This window comes from Solanum lycopersicum, chromosome 4 (genome assembly GCF_036512215.1).
Source record: "Solanum lycopersicum chromosome 4, SLM_r2.1".
NCBI classification, from domain to species: domain Eukaryota; kingdom Viridiplantae; phylum Streptophyta; class Magnoliopsida; order Solanales; family Solanaceae; genus Solanum; species Solanum lycopersicum.
In genome coordinates this window covers 67,852,487-67,875,393 of record NC_090803.1, presented here as the reverse complement: position 1 = coordinate 67,875,393, position 22,907 = coordinate 67,852,487, and the positions used below count along the sequence as shown (strand labels likewise).

The 22,907-nt window shown below is 33.6% G+C and overlaps 4 protein-coding genes across 4 annotated transcripts; 1 reads left to right on the top strand and 3 right to left on the bottom strand.

Annotated features, from left to right (window-relative positions):
- Nucleotides 1-3,114: 3,114 nt before the first annotated feature.
- On the top strand, nt 3,115-8,936 carry LOC101254198 (serine/threonine-protein kinase BSK1). Its single transcript, XM_004238365.5, has 9 exons — nt 3,115-3,771; nt 3,981-4,116; nt 4,599-4,732; nt 4,855-4,960; nt 6,028-6,113; nt 6,618-6,806; nt 7,129-7,293; nt 7,379-7,492; nt 8,480-8,936. Exons 1-9 carry the CDS (start codon nt 3,457-3,459, stop codon nt 8,729-8,731), a joined length of 1,497 nt encoding a protein of 498 aa, XP_004238413.1. The 5' UTR covers nt 3,115-3,456; the 3' UTR covers nt 8,732-8,936.
- Nucleotides 8,937-8,941: 5 nt separating this feature from the next.
- LOC100037730 (FtsH-like protein precursor) lies at nt 8,942-12,144 on the bottom strand. The gene is given in 5 exon segments (NM_001247267.2): nt 8,942-9,218; nt 9,295-9,466; nt 9,837-10,020; nt 10,111-10,357; nt 10,753-12,144. Coding segments are annotated over 5 exon segments (2,127 nt in total). The 5' UTR covers nt 12,055-12,144; the 3' UTR covers nt 8,942-8,996.
- Nucleotides 12,145-16,178: 4,034 nt separating this feature from the next.
- Nucleotides 16,179-18,769, bottom strand: LOC101254483 (NADH dehydrogenase [ubiquinone] 1 beta subcomplex subunit 2). The gene is made up of 4 exons (XM_004238366.5): nt 18,578-18,769; nt 17,191-17,236; nt 17,054-17,101; nt 16,179-16,455 (listed from the first exon to the last, which is right to left on the bottom strand). Exons 1-3 carry the CDS (start codon nt 18,679-18,681, stop codon nt 17,054-17,056), a joined length of 198 nt encoding a protein of 65 aa, XP_004238414.1. The 5' UTR covers nt 18,682-18,769; the 3' UTR covers nt 16,179-16,455.
- Nucleotides 18,770-20,006: 1,237 nt separating this feature from the next.
- On the bottom strand, nt 20,007-20,612 carry LOC104647246 (auxin-induced protein X15). The gene has a single exon (XM_026030475.2). The coding sequence runs from the start codon at nt 20,484-20,486 to the stop codon at nt 20,121-20,123; it is 366 nt and encodes a 121-aa protein (XP_025886260.1). The 5' UTR covers nt 20,487-20,612; the 3' UTR covers nt 20,007-20,120.
- Nucleotides 20,613-22,907: the final 2,295 nt, after the last annotated feature.

The following is a 22,907-nucleotide window of genomic DNA, read 5'->3' as shown; positions in this document are numbered from 1 at the left end:
ACAAAAAGAGTAGTAAAAATAGCAAAGGTAATCCAAGTGAAGAATAAGTTAGCGCTACCATAACAATAATAATAATAAAAATTATAATAATAATAATAATAATAATAATAATTATTATTATTATTATTATAATAATGGTTAGGGAGTATGTTTTATCACTCCAAATAGAAAAATCGTTCTATTACTAATTACTAACCGTCTTCTTTGATACTTTGACTCATGTTCTCCTATATAGAATTACATACTCGCGAGTTAAAGAGATTTCATGTCATATTTAATCATTTTTAATTATTTATTAATTTATATTTATAATTTTATATATTCAAGTTAAATATAAATAAATTAAAATCTCAGATGTACCCATCTTTTGTCTGACTAAAATGCCAGTAGATGCATGCAAAGAATAATTGTTCTCTCTCCATAAACACATTAACACTAATCATCTTTTGTTAGGTAACATAAAACAAAAAAAAAAAAAACATCATTTCATGTGTTTGTGTCTCAATGTCTTTGATTAGATTATGATTTTATTTATTCAAATTATAGCACTTTCATGTGAATTATTTAACAAATTGTAGATTTGTCCTTAGTTGATTTATTTTTAGATCCAAAATATTTGTCGTTTTAACAAATTAAATTTCTTTCAAATTGTTTAATGTTTTAAACTAATATGAAGTCATGCATGTAACACCTTTTTCTTTCTCTTCAAAATCTACCCTTATTGTTCTACTTAATGAGTGTTAATTAAGTGAAAAAGTTTATTAAAATATAAATATAGCTTTTAGGCAAATACACCAAAAATATAAATATTTCTTAAAAGGATTGCAATTATCCTTAAGAAAAAGAAGAAAAGATTTTGGACTCGAGGAAATATATATTTTTTATAATTATGATTCTTTTTTTTTGATATATTAATTATTACTTCTCAGTCAGAACATCAAACTCGAAATAGATACTTTCTAAATTGTGCGTCAAAAAATTCAAATAATAATACATGAAATATAATACATTTTAAAGCGTTGTAATACTCCTGCAAGAGAAAATCAACATGCACAAACGAATATGTAACCATGTGTTATTTGACATTTTTTATCTTCAAAATGTACAAATCTAATATTACTCAAAAAAGTTTACTCTTTAATACTTGTCATTTCCCGCCAATTAACCTTTAATGCCAAAATGCCAATCATATATTTTTCAAAATATAACCAAATTAGGAAGTTTTATATTACTTGTTCTTAGTTATAAGTCATATTACCTTTCAGCAATTGTTGACTTTGGAACTTGGAAAATAATTAGCAAAGTAATATGGTATTACAATCAATTGTTATAATTACAAAATTATAGCAACCATTTAGAAAAGACAAATTTGCTACTGTAGAATAAGGAGAAAAAATAGTCTGTTATGTCAATCAAACCAAAAAAGGTAGGAAAAAATATATTCCCTTCACATTAAAATAAATTTACTTTTAATCGAACATTATTTTATTTTTTGATAATTAATTCAACTTTCTAAATTGAAACTCGCACAAAAATTGAGTATATGAAATAACGATCCAAATAATCTTTATAACAATCCAAATAGTCTTTATAACAATCAATTGGGGTTTAAAAAAAGTGAGCTATACCGTATATGTAGAACTTATCCTTAATTTTGAAGATGGGAAAGTTATTTTCAATAAAGCCACGTTTAATTATTATTTTTATATAATCTTTAATATTTTGAATTTGAAAATGTCCAAAACCAAATTAGGGGTACTTGATTGGGTTGAAATAAATTTAACTAGACTGGGCTTAAGAAACCAAAAGCCCAATAATTGAATTATGGGCCTATATAGGGGGCCGTAGAAAATTGGGAACAGCGAATGATGTAATTGCACGCAGATCCCTACGAAGTCGAGACAACGTGGGTGACAAATTTTGCATTTTGCAAGTTCGCACGTGAAGGTACAACAATATTAAATTGTTTTAAGCATGACACGTGTGCGTCTCGTTTCTCTAACGAGATGCACACGTTTACCTAAAACTGAGTTGGTGTTATGATACCTCACTTCATCGAATTATATTTTACTTACAATAATAACATGTTTAATGTAATTTTATGAAATGAGTCTAAATAAAATGATGCATTACTTTATGAAAATGGTATGAAAACTATATGTTTTGTATGACCATTGGATCTTTTTGAAGTTATGCATTATGTTTGTAAGTTCGTAATCACAAAAATTTATTTATAAAATGAATATGATGATAAATATCTTAAGATGATTTTGATGTCTTATTTATGAACTATATATAATTAGCTATTTGATAAAATTATCAAATAATAATGTGAAAGTGTTCATAACTTTGTAGAATTTTGATGATAATGAGGGAAAATAGAAGATTTAAGATATTTCAAATACATATACTAAATAAAATCTCAATTTCAAATCAATCTAATATGAAATCAGCTCCAAATGGGACCTGAACTAATTTGAACATCACAAAATGTGAATATATCTCTGAATATACATATCATCGATTCTTAGTTATATGAAATAATAAATATATTTTTTTTTGAAATAAAATATTTAAAATAAAAATTTTAGCAAGTGAAAATTAAATTTCTTCCAAAAAATGATTGAAAATATGTTAAAGATAAGTTTTTAAATTAAATTAAATTTTATGATCAAATAAATATTTGTAATCGTGTAATTAATAACTTTTACTAAAATATCATATGTTATACTTTAAAAATAATCCATCATCCAATACATCATAAAAACAACAATATTATATAAAATAATAATAATTTTTTTTAAAAAAACTTATCATTACACGTCACATTCTATATTTATTTATAAAAAAATTAAAAATATATCACCAAAAACTATGGCAAATTTTTAATACTTCAATCCAAATTTCACCTAAATCAAATTTTCCATTTTATTAAAACAAAAACTTTATATATATTTCCAAAAACTAATCAAATATTTGGTAATTTAATCAAAATTTCACCTAAATCTAATTTCCAAAAAATATATGGCCCAAAATGGTAGCTAAATCTATCATTAAGATTTTTTACCGCGAGATTTTACAATTAAAAACAGCAAACTGGACGAAAATACCCTCATAACTTGTTTTTATTTTTTGAGGACAAAGCAAAGTTACAAAGAAAAAACAGAGAAAGCTGTGTCAGAGCAGAAAAAAGGTGTAAGAGAGAGACAAATGAGTCAATGAAAAAGCACAGTTTTTTGAGTTTTCACTTTCACTTTGCAATTCTCACCATTTCATCTCTCTAGCTGTATAATAATCCCAAAAAAAAAATAAAAAAAAAAGATTAAAAAAGCTATTTTTATGATTAATTTAATCATATAATAAAGTTGTATTCCTTTTTTTGTTGTTTTTTTTGGTTGGGTGAGGTTTAAGATTGGTTATGATGTTTAATTGAAGGGATTCTTGATTTGGGTCATCATGGGTTGTTGTCAATCTTCAATCTTGAAGGAGTTGAGCTCAGAGAAAGATCAGCGTCATGGGGTGGTAAACGCACGAGCTTCTAACGGCACCGGCGCCGGAGCTGCTGTCGGAGATGGTGGGGTTCCGGTGTTTTCTGAGTTTTCGCTTTCTGAGCTCAAAGCAGCTACGAATAACTTCAGTTCAGAATTTATTGTTTCTGAAAGTGGAGAAAAGGCTCCGAATATGGTTTACAAGGGGAGGTTGCAGAATCGGCGGTGGATCGCTGTTAAGAAGTTTACTAAATCGGCATGGCCTGATCCTAAACAGTTTGCGGTATTGCCCTCTTACTTTGATTTATTTACTGTATTGCCCTTGTTTTATTTTTTGTGAAGCTAGGGTTTAATGTGGATTTGAGATTGACCTAAATTGACCTGAATGGATATAGTGGATATAGCCATGTAACTGAGCTACTAAGGTTCCACGTTTAGGATTGAGGTGTTGTTGCTATTTGTTCTGATTTTTGTTGATGTTGTTGGAATTAGGATGAAGCATCAGGTGTTGGAAATTTGAGGCATAAAAGGCTGGCTAATTTAATTGGGTACTGCTCTGATGGGGATGAGAGGTTGCTTGTAGCTGAGTACATGCCAAATGATACACTTGCAAAGCATCTATTTCACTGTATGTTTATCATTTACTGCTTTTGTTTTTTTGTTTTTAGCTTCAATGCAGCTTATCTATGGAAATGAAGAGAAGAATCGAGATAATTTTATGGTTGATAGTTAGAGATAGGCGTAATATAGCATTAACTGCTTTGCTCCAATAGGTGTTGGGGAGATGTAAACGTTGTTTTTTGGTTTTGTCGGTAATTTGTATCGTAGCTAGTGTTTATCATCTTCTTTGTCATATTAGCGGGCAGAGTGATGGTTGGGGCATTAAAAACTTTAACTTTGTTATAAAAGACAATGTGTGTTTGTCGTTATCTTCTTCATACATAAATTTAGGGATACACCTGTTGTTAACATATTTTTTTTTCTTGCTTTGTCGCTTTATGAATTTTGCTTTCCTAGTTAATCTGATATAATATATTGACCTTTATATTGTATATTGCTTTCATCTCATGGGATCTGCGGAAATGCATTTTCTTTGTTCTTTCTCTCCAGGGGAGAATCAAACCCTTGAGTGGGCTATGCGTTTAAGAGTGGCTCTATATATTGCTGAAGCATTGGACTACTGTAGCAGTGAAGGTCGACCACTATACCATGACTTGAATGCATATAGAGTTCTCTTTGATGAGGTACTTTGATGGACATCTTTTTTAGAGCTTGGAATGTCTTCATACATTTTAGAGTAATGTCTAATGTAGACTCCTGAATTTACTTTTATCACTGTATTAATTCTGTAAATGATTTTTGGCAGAGTGGCGATCCCCGTCTTTCTTGTTTTGGGCTGATGAAAAATAGCAGGGATGGTAAAAGTTATAGCACGAACCTTGCGTATACACCTCCTGAGTATTTAAGAAATGGTAAAGTTTTGAAGTTTTTGTCTGTGTTGAGTTCTAAAGTTTTCCTCTTAGCACTATTACCATGGATAGTGATGCTATCTGGGACTGGAACATTTTGGATGGGTATGTCTCCTTGCACGAGACAGCCATTTTATGATGTGAGGTTGTGACTGCTGTCTGGTGCTGATTTAAAAAGAGACACTATTCCATGTGTGTTAAAGTAAGAGGATGTATGGAGTAACTTTGCTAATTGCTTTTTACTTATAAAATGTGTAAATCAAGAAAACGTCTTGAGCTCCCTGGATGAACAGAATGAAATGTCTACTTCAATGGTGTATAAAGTAATATCTCATCTCAAATATATATGTAGAAAAATCTTAAATTTGTTGATTGTTCGAAATATATATATGAGTCCAATACTTCTTAATTAGTGCCTGCCTTTTGAGTTATCTATCATTAGGTGTTCACAGTGAACTTTTTCCAGGGAGCAAAATTAGTATTCACATCCTGATATTTAAATGCAACAGTGTTACATGACCTCTTGATGCACGAATAAATAGTAGACCGGAATGCTGTTATACAAAGTTCTGTGATGTGAGGTAATGAAGGAAATTCCTACAGAAGTTGTGAATACGTTAGTAACTGAATTTGGTGCCTTCAGCATCTCCAATAACCTGATGTACATTATGTCATCATTTTCTCGTTTGAATTATATTTCTGACCAAGATATTCAGAATTTTGCTTGATAGTAATCGGCTTCTGTAAACTGATAGCTTGGTGGGGGGTAGGGGTGAGACTATATCTCTCTAGGAAAGTTCACAATTCAGAGCGATTTTGGAATTCCAATCCTACATCTCCTGATGCTGGTGGTGTTATACATTTGTGTTTTGGTAGTAAGTTATGTTCCTGCTTTTGGTTCTTTTCTTTTTCCGAGAAAGGGTTATGGAACTTAAATATGACAACTGAAAAAAGGAAGATTCCATTATGATCTGCCTAAGTGATTCTATTGATATCTATCATTTTCTGTTTATTATCATTCTCATTGTCAATTGATATTAAGGGATGAACAATTTATTGTCTATTTGCAGGAAGAGTCACTCAAGAAAGTGTTGTTTTCAGCTATGGAACTGTCCTTTTGGACTTGCTAAGTGGAAAACATATTCCTCCTGGTCATGTAAGTTTCTTAGAGTCTGTTTGTTAGCAGTAAATTCATCTCTTTTTGCACCAAGTCTTGGGGATTGTCACCTTGTCAATGATGGGAACACTATTTTAGGCTCTCTTGTGTTGTAAACTTGTATTTATGTACTGGTACTCTGGAAATTATTGATTGAACCACTAATTGTAATGTCTGAGACTATGTACAAAATTTGTTGCCAGACCAGCAATAGGAGGGTTGTTGGACATTAGGCTTGGAACATTAGCAGTTTGAGACAGTTTTGATTATACATCCGCATACATTTTCTGTCTTTGATCATCTTTCTAAAAGAAGAGGAGAAATTCATTTGATGTTAATACTAGTGTAGAGTACATTTCTTCACTTTGTCTTGTAGAACATTTCATATTGGTGTCATTGTGTTTACCTCATTTCTCCTTTGCAATTCCTCCCCTTTCCTATGGTGAACTGTTTTAAAATTTAAATTTAAATCTTACGTGCTTAGTTCATTCCTTTACGTTTCAGGCACTCGATATGATACGGGGAAAAAACATTCTTCTATTAATGGATTCACATTTGGAGGGAAATTTCTCTACAGAAGAGGCAACTGTTGTATTTGATCTGGCTTCACGATGCTTACAGTATGAACCCAGGGAGCGACCAAATACCAAAGACCTCGTTTCAACACTTGGTCCATTGCAAAGCAAACCTGATGTTAGTCCTACCACCATAATCTGCTCTATTTTTCTTGATGTCTTGTTTTCTATCCTTTCCCCTTCCAAAGAATATGGGAAAATAAAAACCTCATATTGTAAAAAATTTGTTTGGTAAGCTTAACTACCAAATATTGCCTCCTCATTTCTCCTTCATCTTAAGATGCTCCCTTATCTTCAATTCTCGTTGTATACTGTGTCCATGTCTTGTTTGTTCCCGAGCAACTGCTTCTGCTGGGAAGTTTGAGTCTATTTTTATCTAATTGATTGATTTGTTTTATCCAATTAGAGGTTAGAAGGAGTTTCTGATAGTTTGATTGCAGGTTGCATCTCATGTAATGTTGGGTATTCCCAAGAGTGAGGAAGCTCCACCAACTCCACAGCACCCTCTTTCTGCAATGGGTGATGCTTGTTCGAGAATGGATCTCACAGCTATTCATCAGATTTTGGTAATGACACATTATAAAGACGATGAACTGACAAATGAGGTAATTATTTTGACCTAAACTGCCACTGCAGAAGCATCTGTTTCTTTCACATCTTTATGTTGTTGTTGGATGCCCAATGATGCAGTTGTCTTTCCAAGAGTGGACTCAACAAATGAGGGATATGTTAGAGGCAAGAAAGCGTGGTGACTTGGCATTTCGGGACAAGGACTTTAAAACTGCCATAGATTGCTATTCTCAGGTATTTGCCTTCATCTAATGAGAATGTGTCAATCTGTATTACTGGTTACAACTTGCAACTTCCTTAACCCAGTAAGGTCAGTATTGGCATTTGGCAATAAAAGACTGACCCAGACAAGACATGAGGTAGACCGTAATATACTTAACTCCTGAATACCATTTATGTAGTTGGATGCCATAAATAGTTACTTCCTTGATTAATTGAGACATGCATCTTCATTGGTGATAGGAATGGCAGATCTTCTGCTTCTTCTTGTGTGGGTCGATTGACATTCCCAAGTCTCTATCATGTATCCAATTTAGAATTTTAAAATTAGCGGCTTTTCCAGAAAAAAAAATCAGTTTCCTTGGAGCCATCTATGCTCGACCACTTAATAGAAAGACCAAAATCTGAATGTGGCCTGTGTTTATGGTGTCTTTTCCACATCTAATTCTATACTGTATGTGATCTAGTTGACATTTTTGGTTATTTGTGTCACCGCTGAATCTTCCTTGGCCAAAAATCCAAGGAATAAAGTCAATGCACTCTTGGAATCTAATTCCATACTGTAAGCTGATCTTGTTCGCGGGGATGTAACACAATTATTTGCGTGCCTGGTAAATCTGCCATGTTAAATAGAACAACCAATCTATAGACTCCATCCAATCAGAGGTGGACCCAGGATTTGATTACAAACCATATTTCTAGCTTTATCCCTGCATCCAATGCCAATATTGTAGCATGACCTTTTCTGAGAATGAGATAGCGAAGATGTGGCCAGAAACTTGCTGCTTCATTGGATGCTTTACTGCATTACCTTTTCTAGCTGCTGGAGTAGTCGTATAGATTTCCTGCATTCCCTTAATACACGGTTATTAGGTAGCATGATGATCTAGCTTGCATTTGGGTTAACAGATTTCTTTCATTAGCTTACTTGTGCGCGTAAGATGGATGAGCTAAATACAACTTTGCTTTAGGCAATCTGCTTATTTCTGTGTCTCTTTGCAGTTTGTAGATGTGGGAACGATGGTGTCTCCAACTGTTTATGCACGAAGAAGCCTTTGTTATCTCATGTGTGATCAACCAGATGCTGCCCTTAGAGATGCAATGCAAGCACAATGTGTTCACCCAGACTGGTCAACTGCATTTTACATGCAGGCAGTTGCCCTGTCGAAGCTAGACATGCACAAAGATGCAGCTGACATGTTGAATGAGGCTGCAATTCTAGAAGAGAAAAGACGCGGAGGGCGTGCATCTTGATAATACTCTCTCTTGTATCATTCTTTTGGCCCTATCAGTTATTCTTGTCATCACAAAATTAGCCCAAATTTCTGTATCATTTGTTTTGAGTGTGATTGTCTTAGAACTATGTATAACAAAGGAAGAGAATCATTTGCTCTATTGGTATATGCGTATGTCAGTTTTGCACTCTGATTTGTCAAAATATGAAAAATAAATTTCTCAATGTGTACATTTGTATGTATATTTGTTAATACAATAGAGTGGTGAAGATACATTGGTGAAATCAAGAAATGTATAGCTCAGCCTTGCCATCAATGAAAAGGCTCATGAACTCTTCACCATCAACAGTTTCTTTCTCTATCAACAGCTGAGCAAGCTTGTGTAGGATGTCGATGTGAGTTGTGATGATTTGTGTAGCTCTTTCGTACGCCTTTTCAACCAATTCCCTTACTTCAGCATCGACCACATCGGCTGTTGCCATGGAGTAGTCTTTCTGGGTTGACATCTGAAATTAAAGCACGAATTTATAAGGCATGGTTAACACAAGGAAATGGAAAAGACAACTTGCAAGAATCATGTACCTGTTGGCCTAGGAACGGGTTTCCACCACCTCCTCCAATGGCAACTTGGCCTATCTTTTTGCTGAATCCTAATCTCTCAACCATCTGCCTTGCCACTCGTGAGACTTGCATGAAATCGTTAGATGCTCCAGTTGTTACGTTGTCTTGTCCAAAAATAACCTCCTCAGCAACTCTGGGGGAGCAGGGATTCAAGAAACAGAATTGGACTTGTTAGAAGGTTGAGAGGCAAGCAAGATCATGGATAAATAATGCCAGAGATATTAGCAATCCTACACCCCATAAGAGATGAGCTTAAATGGAGCAATATGGTGTGAACATTCATATATCTAACCTCAACATTTTGAGATTAAGATGTAGTTATTGTAGCAGTAACAATTATGTGTAGCAAAAGATGAAAATAGCACGACACTCGTGATCATCCTTAAAAAATGCATCACCCCCTCCCCCTTTATATTATTTTTGACATTTCATCTTTCCATATTATAAGTTCAAGATAGACTGGAGAAATAAGCATCTATCCAGGTAGAATAGGTAAAACTGACCTTCCACCAAGTGCAACTGCCATTTGATTCTCTAGATAGCTCCTGCTGTACAGGCCCGACTCAAGTCTTTCTTCGCTGGGGGCAAAGAAGGTGAGACCACCGGCTTGGCCTCGAGGAATTATAGATATCTTGGCAACAGGATCATACTCGGGCATAAGTGCACCAACCAAGGCATGGCCAGCCTCTGTAATCCAAACGTTAACACAGTTAAAAATGTACTCCAACTAAATCATCAGGAGGAAATTACTAAGCATGTTGTTCAGTTTTGCCATACCATGATAAGCTACCAGCTTCTTCTTCTCATCTGAGACAACAGCATTTTTCTTCTCCGGGCCAGCAATTATCCTCTCTAGAGCATCGGATATCTCATCTTTACTTATTTCCTTTAGGTCACGCCTAGCTGCAAGGATGGCTGCTTCATTCATCAAGTTTTGCAAATCTGCACCGGTGAAACCTGGTGTTCTCCTGGCAATCTTATCAAAGTCCACATCCTTGGCAAGGGCCTTTCCTCTAGAATGCACCTGTCATTCAGAGTAGTAAGACAAGCAGTTCAGCAAATGGAAGACATTTTTCAAGCATAACACCTCAAGCTTGTTCAGCAAAATCATGCGAACCACTCACAATCTCAAGGTAAACACGTATCACATTATTGTCTACCACATGATGTATGTCCATAAAGAATGGAGATACAATTTTGCTAATTCCAATCTCTCTTTATCACAACTTTTGATTTCCTTCCAAAGTATGACGAATGAGGAAACCAACACCAGACAACAGCAAGAAAAAGTTGTGCAAACAAACTGTTTAAAGTCTAGACCCAGCATGGTGCATATAGACGTGGTTTCAAAATAAATATTCAATCGATAAAGGATGCGTGTTGATAAAATGAAGAAAACGATGTTCAGAGTAAACTAACCTGAAGAATCCTGACTCTACCAGCAACATCAGGCCTATCCACAGTCACTTGTCGATCAAACCTTCCAGGTCTCAACAAGGCAGAATCAAGAACATCAGGCCTGTTAGTTGCAGCCAAAACAATGACACCCGAATTTCCAGAGAACCCATCCATTTCAGTCAAAAGCTGATTAATAGTCTGCTCCCTCTCATCATTTCCACCTCCAAGACCTGCACCTCTTTGCCTTCCCACAGCATCAATCTCATCAATAAACACAATACAAGGTGCTTTAGACTTCGCCTTCTCAAACAAATCCCTAACTCTAGAAGCTCCCACACCCACAAACAACTCAACAAACTCTGACGCTGCACAAGAGAAAAATGGCACACCAGCCTCACCAGCTACTGCTCTAGCTAAAAGGGTCTTTCCAGTACCTGGTGGACCAACTAAAAGACACCCTTTTGGTATCTTAGCACCTAAAGCAGTATACTTATCAGGATTTTTCAAGAAATCAACCACTTCCTGTAACTCCAATTTAGCTTGATCAGCACCAGCAACATCAGCAAAAGTCACTCCAGTTTCAGGCACCTCCTGAAACTTGGACTTAGACCGGCCGAAATCCATCGGCCCGCCAAGTCCTCCAGGCCCACCTGGGCCGCCCTGAGACCGCCTGAAAAGGAAAAACAACCCAGCAAAAGCAATAATAGGGAACAACAAGTTCCCAATAACACTAAACAACCCATTACCCCCTTCACCTTCAGAAACTGATATATCAACACCATTCATCGCCAAAATATCGATTAAATCCGGGTCATTAGGCACAATTACATTAGCTCTACGCCCATCTACAGCTGTAAGCTGAAGGGTACTTCCGTCTTTACTAAATCTAACCCTTTCAACTTTCCCCTTCTTCACAGCATTCAAGAACTCACTGTACCTCCATTGAGTACCTTCAGGAAGGTCAGAAGCAGGCTGCGCTTGAGTCTTTGGAGCATTCAAAATGATATTTTGAGCAAAGGGTAATGAGTTTGAGGCACTAGGTTTTGGTGCTTCAGCTTCAATCACTTGTGGTGGTGCTGCTGGGGTTGTATTATCAAGAGCAAAAGCTTGTGGGGTGATTGAAGAGAAGAGTAAAGCAGCTATAGCAGCTTTAGATGGAACATTCTTGAAATTATCTGAATTGGATTTTTTGCTGAGAATTGATTGAGGAACTATATACTTTCTTCTGGAGTGAAGATGGAAATACCTTGAGGTTTTAGGTGTGGGAGGAGAAACAAAGATTTGGGAACCCAAGAAATTGGAAGAGAGTACAGAATTGGCCATTGGTGGAACAAGATTGTTGTTAAATTTGGGGAATTTATTGTAACTATATATGCAAAAAATAAAGAATTAGTCTTTGCTAGTTCTTGAGAAATTGAATAGAAGCCATAGATTTGGATGTTGGTTTGGGTTGCTTCTACGTGTCAGCAATGTTATCCAGTCACCTTTGATTGATATTTATGTGGGAAAAAATGGAAATCCGCAAATATTTACTATACATTCTTATTCTTGTGCCGGAGTCATTGTTGTCGAGTTATCTCGATAGTACGTGAATTTAAATTCAATCGGACTATCAAAACAAAGAAATGAAGGCTCAAGCTTGTATTCACTACTCAATAGCACAGAGAATTGGGCCTAAGGATGCTGTAGAGTGGGTACAAGGCCCATTAAATCATTTATCTTGTCATAAGAATGTGGCCCAACCCAAGGGAAGGTTTCTGTGTTGTGTTGGTGAAATTTTCAAAATGATCCTTCTTTTTCTGTTGGATGAATTGTGGACCTTTTTTAGCCACGCTTTAAAATCTTGTGAGAAAGTATCATACAATAAACTAAAATTTTGTGAGTTAAGCAAATATTAAACGATAGTTTCCCAAGGGTTATATTTGTTGTTAACGTTTGCATGACTAGCAAATGTTTTTCCTCCCTACCGAACACACCCTTGGGGCAATATGTTGAGCTTAGTGTTTGCATATAAATTTTATATAATATAATGAATAGAATAAAGGATTGGTACACTGAACCATACACATCTAATCAACCCTTTAGCATTTAATCAGATAACATTGATCTTCACATATGTGCAAATTGATATAAATTGGATATGACAGACTTTCAAGATTCTTATTGCTCCCTAAAAAACTGTAGCTCGCAATTTCATAAAACATATTCTGCAATGGTGGTTGTGGAATATTTAAATATTACATTATTAAAAACTATGTTGTAGACTAGGAGGAACATTCAAAGGATCAGAAACATGACAACTTGGCTAAACAGGTCAAAAAAACCATCTTTTGTTTTTGCCTTTCATATATATGAATTGCTAACATTTTGATCTAAATCATCAAGAAACAACTTTTCCTCATCCATAGAGTCATTGATCTGTACTAAGAAATTAAGAATGGCGAAGCAAATGACCATAAATCATGTACTACGACAGCTCATCCTCTCATTGTTTGTGCAGAGGAGCAGTTGCAAAGGTTGAAGTCATTTGAAGGAACTTCCACATCTTCTAAATTGAGCTGAAATGACTGCTCAATTTAGATATGAGAGCCAGGGAGTAAGAGGAATCTTGACATTTCATGTCATCTAACCATTTTTCTGTCATCTTTTCTTCTGAGTGTTTTGTTTACGATCAGCGCTGAGCATGATAATTATTGTTGGCTGGTTTCATAAGGTTGCAGATAAGCTAAGACAGGAAAAATGTAAAGAGTACTCTACTTTTTTATGTATAATACTGGATTATGTGTTAATGAGCTGAAGTTTTTGGATCTGAGGGAATTTACTAGTGGTTCAATATGTCTAAAATTGTTGGATCTGAGTATACTCCTAAAATGAAGATCAAGTAGCAATCTTTATATGCATATCGACGAGCATTATGCTGCATGATCTGTGGACTGTGGTGGAGTACATCTATCTATGGTACACACAAGTTGAATAAAATATCACAAAAACTTTGTATTAAATGTTTGATCATCCAAGATTTGTCATAACAGACGAGCGAGTTAAAAGGCCAAACTGGTCATGACTTGGATTGATTAAACTTGTATCATAGTTCTACTTGAGGTGAAGCAAGTGAAATGATCTCGACAGTTTTACAGGTGATAAAACATTAGTAATAGTATCTCAGGTTACTTGGATATCCACAAACATATCATAAAAATACAATTATGACAACAAGAACATACCTTGTATAATCCCACGAGATGAAACAATGCAACTAAGCATACACAATATGGTAGTCAGAAGATTTTACAAAAACAAAACCAGAAGAGCTCATAGAAAACAAAACAACGAAAAGGAAAGTTGCATCAGAAATAAGACCTGCATTACCTTATTCAGCAGTCCCTGAAAGAACTTCAATCTTTCATCTTAATTTGATGGTTTATGCTTATTTGATCAAATATTGTTTCACTCAAACTTCAACGTCATCCTTATAGTATTTCACTTAACTCATAACATCCTTTTAAGTATTAAAAGTTTGACAAAAAACATTCCTCTTTATAGTTTTTGTAATCATGTACAAAAGATACAACTATGCCTAAGCTCCAAACAAGTTGGGATCGACTATAACTGTACAAACTAAGTGCATATATCATGTCTCACATGTGTAGATTTTGGAGGAAAAAATATACATGCGACTAAAGTTCAACTGAAAAAACTAGTCGATGCTGGAAGAATTTTCTTGGAAACTCTCATAACGCAATGCACGCATGGTCTAGAATATAATCTTCTTGATTTCATGTGTTAATTAATTAACAAGAAACATAAACAGTTGTTAATACTCTAAAATCATGTTGAAGTATTCCAAATTATGTTTCATAATGCTCCCTAATTAGTCTTCATAAATATATTCTCAATACATTTTGTCTGCATGTCGACAATTTAATAAGTACCAGACTGGCATCGTCTCTCTCCCTCGTGCATCATCCCGTTTCAATTTATATGACGATATTTGATTAAGCGATACGTACTCTTATAACTTTTGATCATGACACGATATCTCAGATTCGACCTTTAAGTATGAAAAAATCCTTGATAGAGAGCATTCTCTTACTAGTTGTAAATCCAGATTAGTTGGACTCTAATGCGGAAAACAGACACCAGATTGAAGAATTTGAGTATAAATTAATTATGCTGTTTCTTGTATTTTTCCTTTTAGGAGGAAATTTCGTTTAGGACAATATTATTAATCTTCTTAGCTGTTGCCAATACGTACAAAAAAGGATCCTTCCTGTCCTTTTTCCATTAGAGATCACAAATCTCAAATTTCTAATCTTTTTTTAGGTAACCTATAAAAAGGTTACAAATGCAAAGCATTTATGTAAACAGTCTCAATCTAATATAATTCAAAAGTCAAAAGATCAGACATATTCTCTAGGCTCAAGAAAATTCAATGGCATTACCAAATTTTGATGCTCTAAGAGAGTTGCACGACTCAGCCAACGATTTGCTTCACTCATCGATGATCAAACGAGAAATCGCCCACCAAGGACAAGAAAAATGGGTCCATGATGTTTCTGAAACATCGTTAAGGATGCTGGAAGTATGTACCACCACAAAAGATGTTATATTGTTAGTCAAAGATCATCTCCATGACCTCAAGTCAACGTTCAGAAGAATTAGCGTTGGAGATAATAATAATAAATTCACAGTATCTTTTCATTGTCAACGAAAGAAGTTGAAGAAAGAGATATTAAAGCGCTTGCATTCCTTAAAGGGAATGAAACTATCATTGGGATCGGACCAAAGCTCAGAAAGTAAAAATAACTTGATGGTAGTTGTGAACGTGCTTAGGGAAGTGAAAGGTGCTGCTATGTCAATAGTGGAGTCATTGATGTCACTTATGTTAATGCCAAGCCCAAATAACAAGAAATTAAATAAAGGGTATTTTTTTGGATCAAAGTTGATGAGAGTGAATAGCTTTACTTCTTGGGAAAAATGTGATGCCATGACATTGCAATGTGTGAATAAAAGATTGGAAGCAGTGGAGATTGTTGTTGAAGATGTTCTTGAAGGAGAATTAGAGTGTATTATTCGGCGTCTTATTAGGACAAGAGTTTCTCTTCTGAACATACTCACCTGTTGAGTTAAGTTCGCTCTATATAAGTTAAACTCATGAAATGACGAGCGAAAAATAGAAGATCTCTGCTGAGCTAATTGAAGCAATGACTGCAGATTCTTTGAATCTGAATCTTATGATATTCTAAGTTCAGATCAAACTAATTGTAACTGATTACTCTTACTCTAATTCTTTTATTTGTTTCTGATCAATAAATTAGACTATTTGTCTTTCTTTGTCTGTTTACATCTCATAGTAGATTTGCAAATTTCAATCATATTACAAGGCTTGACAGATCCTTTTGGTTGATTTACCATCGATTGTTTCAACCTTCTGATGATGGAGTGAATTGGAGGAGAAAGACTAAGAAGTCTTATGTATAAAAAATTACTATATTGTCAAGTTGGAAATACAAACAGAGAAGTTGTTCACAACACTGCAGAAACAATGGGACAAACAGCTCAATTAAAACAAAAATGACATGCAAAAACAATTATCCACTTCATAGGATTCTTTATTGAACAAAAAACACAACTGTTTCGAAAGATATTCAACTGAATTTTCCAAGAAAGACATTAGCATTGATCATATTGGTTTACAATCCAGCCACAGCTTCTACAGCATATCTGCAAAATCAATTAGCACAATTCACCAGAATGGGTTAGTCAAACAAAAATAGAGGATTCAAGACTTTGGAAGTCAGGAACAGCACACTTGAAGATATCAATGTCACAATAATTCAACCAATAAATTTATAACTGACAGCACATTAAGATTTTCATAGGTTTTTGAGTATCTCAAAATCTCAACATAGTACTAGCAGCAAATATCCGAGTAGTGAAGAGATTGCAAAAGGTGGGAATATGCTGGTGCAAGTGATGATCTACCAACAATCAAACTCGTCCTATGAACCACATATTCAGCTCAAGAAAAAAATGTTTTGACATGAATCTCCTATGCTTAGTTATTTTGGCTAAAAGAAGACATCTCTCTGCTTAAATAGTTGCCATTTTGCAATATATTCCTACTGTTGCTTAGACGAAGATATAGGTTATGGTAAGACTCTTGACCAATACATGTCACTCCCTGAAGTTTTGAACATGAATAAGGTTCATTTACATAAAGCAAAGAGAAACAACAGACTTTTCCAGCCACCATAATGTTCAAATGACCAACCACATTCACTAGTAACATTATAAGCTACTATAGTAGGGAAAACCTTACCTAATGGTCATGACCATGGCCATGGCCTTCCCAGGGATGCCTCCAGCCCTAAGCAGTAAAAATCACATCAACAATCACCAAAATGGTATATAGTAAATGAAAAAGGTAAGAGATGATGAAACAATATTGAGACTCACCAACACTACAGGACCATCTTTCTTGGCCCGGTATAAAATCCAAAACCTGAAAAATCAAACACAATCTGATGTTATTATATATAATAAGTGATTCAACACAGATTTCGATACCTAGTAAGTTTTTTTAAGCCATTTATAAGCAACCAGTATATACTCTCTTGTTATTTTGATCCATAAAAATGCAGATTATAGTTCATACTTTATATCATTTTCCATATATTAAGGACCCATTCTGCCAATATTTGAAAACTATGTTGGCACACTATTATTATTTTTTGACAACCCTTGTGTTTGGGTCTGCCTAGGCGTACCTCAACTAATTTCACGGGGTATTTGCTACCTCCCACCAGCATAGGTACCAAGCAACTGTCCATCAAGACTGAAACATGGGAAGAAATCACCTAATGATTTGTCCTCGCTGGGTTTGAACAAGGGACCTCATGGTTCTCAACCCACTTCATTGTCTATTAAGCCACATCCTCGGGAGTTGTTGGCACATTATTATATACTTAAGGTCTATAACATTTAAGATAACCATTCTGCTGTATACCCTCTGACTATTGCTTATTAGTTAAATGCGCCAATAAAATGCAAAGTTTAAGGTAAGGCATTAGTGATTAAAATCACAAGCTATTCCTCTCTTCTTTTTCATTTCAATGAAGTTGAGTTATTTCTCTGAACCAACTAAACCTCCAGCAGGGAGAGCCCAAGGTAGCAGTGCAACTGAATTTAATCAGCCCCCAAGCACAATTTGATAAATAAAAATTGGAGAAGGGGCCTTTCCGCCGATAAAGCCCAATGAACACAAGCTGGGACAATGGGCAAATCCTCACAATACGGATTTTCGAACTGGAGTGATATAGATGGTGAATAGTCATATAATCGACCAAACTTATTAAATCGACAAGTAGTAGTACTTTTCTTGTATTATAATTGGCATCTTTTCGTCAAAATCACTTTTTTAAGGGGAAGACTCATTTGTTCAACATTTCCTGTAGAATGCTACTTAAGGCATGTCTAACATGCCCAATGAGCCTCTACATGGTGCATTTTACAAGTGCCACATCTGCCTTTGCTGGCAATATCTATTATCAACAAAATTCCATCATATGCACACACTATATGAACCTGGTAATTTATCAGCTAAGCAAAACAAATAATGAGTTAAACTTTGTTCAGAGAAAATCTCATCCTCAACAATGGATCAACCCATACATCACACACTTAAGCGCCATAAGGTTCCCTAATATATATTCTAATCAAATCTAATTCTTAAATCTCTGATCTGACAGCATTACAATATCAAATCGATACAGCTCGTAGAATCAATAGGAAAACAGGGGAAATGAAATGACAACAGAAAGGGGCTAGGGTTAGGAGAAATTACCACATGACGGCACACAATCCTTTTCCGGTAACGGAGTGCCAACGCTTAGGTTGATGTACAGTGATGCCTTTGAAGGTCACGCCATGTCCATCTCCACCTCCCATCTCTCTTTCTCTTCTCTTCGTTAATCGCTGCTCCCGAAAAGCTTCAGTGGTTGAATAAACTGGAAATTACAAGAGCTATTCGGGTTATGGGCCTAATTTTTCACGAGACAAGAGAGAAATGAACCATAATCCCTTGAAATTTTCAGAAAAGTCAATTTTAGTCCCATATTTTCAAAACCTTACTTTTGATACCCCTTATAACTCTTTTTCATTTGTTTTTTTAATTTTCTTTTGGTTTTGGTTGTGGTGATATGAATAGATTATTTTGCTTTTAATTAAGGGCAACTTTCACATGTAGCAAACAAAAAATTCATATTTGTATGCTATAGCAAACTTTGCATAATTGCGCTCCATAGCAAACATAAAACTGTATAATTTGCTATACATATACAATTGTATAATTAGCTGGCCTAAATTGTATAATTCGCTGGCCTATTTCGCTGCAATTGTATAATTTGTTTTGCATACAGTTTAATCGAATTAAAATGTATGTATATTGCATAGTTATAAGTGTATAGCAAGAAGATATATGTTTTTCTCGCTTTATACAAAAACAGAAACACAATATATACACTTCTGTTGTATAAAGCTAGAGAAAATTGTATTTCACTACAATTGTATAATTCACAATTGTATAATTCGTTGGCCTTTTTCTCTGCAATATTTGAAGTAAAATTTTTGTAAATTGTATAATTAAGTGTATAACACGAAGATATACATTTTTGCATGTGTATATACAATTTTCTCTCGCTTTATACAAAACAAAAACAGAATTATACACTTCTGTATATAAAGCGAGAGAGGCGAGCGAGAATGGAGAGTGGCGAGCGAGATTTTTGGGAGAGAGACACTGGCAAATTTTAGCGAATGTTTGCTATGGAGCACAATTAAATCAAACCCTAGCTATTCCATTTAATTTAGGTTATTAGTTTGCTATTATATATAATTTTCCCTTTAATTAATTTGAGATTTCGGGTCAAGTTTTGAGAATGAAGATACTCATAATAAGAAGATATTTATCCTTTAATGAAGTTAATTAACCGAACAAGAAAAAAAAAAGCTACTACTATATAATGATTAATTAGTATGTTACTCAAATGTTGAAGAACATTAAAGGGTTGGAGACGATTGAGATTTTTTATCGATAATTAGAAGTTTTAGATTTGAATTTTTGGAAATAGAAAAAATCATGTGAGTGGTAGCTTACATTAGTACGTATGTTCTGTCATACGTGAATCTAAATTTAACCAAACCCATACGAATATCAAACACCAAAAAGAAAAAAAAAAGGAGAACATCAGAGGGAGTGGAAGAATTGCTAAAACTAGAAATGTATGTAAAAAAGTATCAAAACTTCAAACTTGTCATCAATGTTATAGTAATTTACAATGCATATATAATCATCATCTCCTACTCTATCTTCTAACCTAATGAAGTCATCAAGACATACTTTCAACTAAACTATCACATTGCAAAGAGGAGAAATTACAAGAAACATTTGTTTCTCTACATGTACCAATAGAGGAAATTGCTTCTCCAATTTCCACATTACCAAGTTTTGTTCTCAACAAACATAGAATATACTCCATCAATTCATTCTCACAAGGAACTTGCAAAGGGCCATTCACATTTGAACCATACTCCTCTTCAGCCATTTCAAGTAAAACTTTGAAAATTGGATGATTTAGATAGTACAATGGCACAACAAATCTCTTGCCTTCCTTTGTATACACAACAAATTGACCTTTCTTTCCTTTTCTCCACTTGGCTATAATGTTACTTAATTTCTTAGAAGGACTCTTCATTTGAGTGTCTATTCTTAACAAACTTTGAAATAATTTAGATTATCGAATTTCACGATGGAAGCAAGAAAAAATAAATAAATTATGACTTCAACGATCACTTCTCTAGAAAATAAATCGATTCTTGTATTTTAGCTTGACTCATGAAGTGATAGAAATAATATGAACTGAAACTATAAGAATTGATATTATCAAAGAAGTTGATGATCGAAATAGTGAAATTATATATATGCTAAGGAATATATATGTAAAGCTAAGAAGCAAGAATTATTAAAGTGGATGAGTAGTTTAATTTTATTTGTGGATGGGAGTGTGAAAGTGATATATGATCTATCTATCTACATTGGATTGCGCTATATATCCAATATGGTGAAAGACAAATTCAAGGTATAAATGCAAGTGCAAAGGCAATGGTCTAGATTTGTCTCGAAGTGGATCTTGATTTGTTGTTACTAGAATTACGTAGAAATGTACACGTCGGATTTCAATATTTTTTGTTCGAATTCTATATATATATCGAGAAATTTATCAAATACTTATAAATATTTAAATATGAATCAAGTTGTTATAATGTATTAACTTAAAGTACGGCAGAAAGTAATTATAAATTTCAAATTCTAAATCTGTATTAGTCAAATTATGATTATTGGTGCTATAGAAATTTGCCTTTATAAAATTTAATAACGTGACTAGATTGTTCATGCGTAGCATGTGGATATAGAAATTTCTTACTGATTCTATATTTTTTATAATCTTAGTCATATGAACGTACCATTTCATGTGATCAACATGAGCCAAATAGTAGTGTTGAATAGCTAATAAGTTTTTAAATGCTGACGGTGGCTTAGTAAATATGTATAATAGATGTTCGATTCTTTTTTGAATCTCGCTCATAACTAGAAGCTTAATATATTGGATTATCTTTTACTTTATGAATAAAATAAATTAATTATGGTCACCATATTCTAATCACCCAAAGTTTAGAATTTTAGTTAAATTAATCATCCTAGTGCCACCAAATGATTCATCATCATGATCAATATAGATAACTTCGATTACTTTATAACTTTTATGTTATTTTGTGTAATGCTAACATACAATTAATTTCTATTGATCGGAATACTATGATATAAGTGAAGCTTTATATAGTCGATTTTAATTTTTCTTTGCGTTACAACTTAATTATTGTACTTTTTGCTATTATATCCTAGCGTTCCTAGTGGTTTCATCATGAATATAGAGGACTTTTATTAGCTTTTATTTGGTGTAAAATGCTAGTTTAAGATGGTTAAAAACTAATTGGAGAAATATGAATGGCCGTAAGAATATACTAATATACATACAAGCAATTCTAATTCACTTATATTGACGATATATAAAATTTTAATAAAAAATATAAATCGTTTTCTATACATATTTGTAGGTCGTGTAAAACCCCACTATAAGATCATTTTTGTGACATTTCTTTTAATTATTATAATAACTATGAAAGATATAAGTAATTAATTAAGTGAAATGTGTGTATAAAAGTAAACCTTAATTAGTGGGCTGGTGGCTAAGTAAGATGTCTTTTGTCAAAAGTAGTGATATTTTTTCTGTCTTTTTTTTCATACTGTATATTTTATATTAATATCTGGTATGAATTCAATAATTTAAATAGCTTTGAGAAGAAAATGTTGTTTGGTTTTGAGTACTTTACCCAATAAATTTCTTTGTGATTCATGATGATGAAGTGCAACATTTCATTTTTAATACTAACTATTTTGTCAACTAGTCAAAATCATATATAGCAATCTTAATAAGGATAATTTAATTTTAGATAGTAGTAATAATCAATGCAAGCATCAACATCCAACAATCATAATTTAACAGGATTAACAGTGGTCTCCAAAAGTAAAATCTTAGAGGTCTGCTTAATTACAAGGTAACTACATGTCAAAAAAAAAAATAGAAAAAAATAAAGTTATGCATTATTTGTATAATTAAGCATATGTATATATAGTAGGTTACTTATCATTCATTTTACATTATCAATTAGTGATATTTTGTGATACATAATTATCTTTAAATATTTTTTATATTGTCGATAGTCCAAATAATAAAAAAAAAAAAAAATTAACAAGGCTAAGTTACAATACGAAGTACCCCATAAAAAAAAACAAAGTTAACAAGGCTAAGTTACAATACGAAGAACCCCGGGAGCAGCCTTAGCCAAAGCAAAAAAATTAAGTTTGGGACATCAACAGCCAAAAGTGCTTAGTCATCATACATGCATTGCCACAAATTAACAACAATTTAAATGTATTTCCCTTTAACATAAATAATACTAATAATTTTATTATCAAATGTATTTCCCTTTAACATAAATAATACTAATAATTTTACAATGATAATAGAGTATTATTTAATAAATCTTATATATTT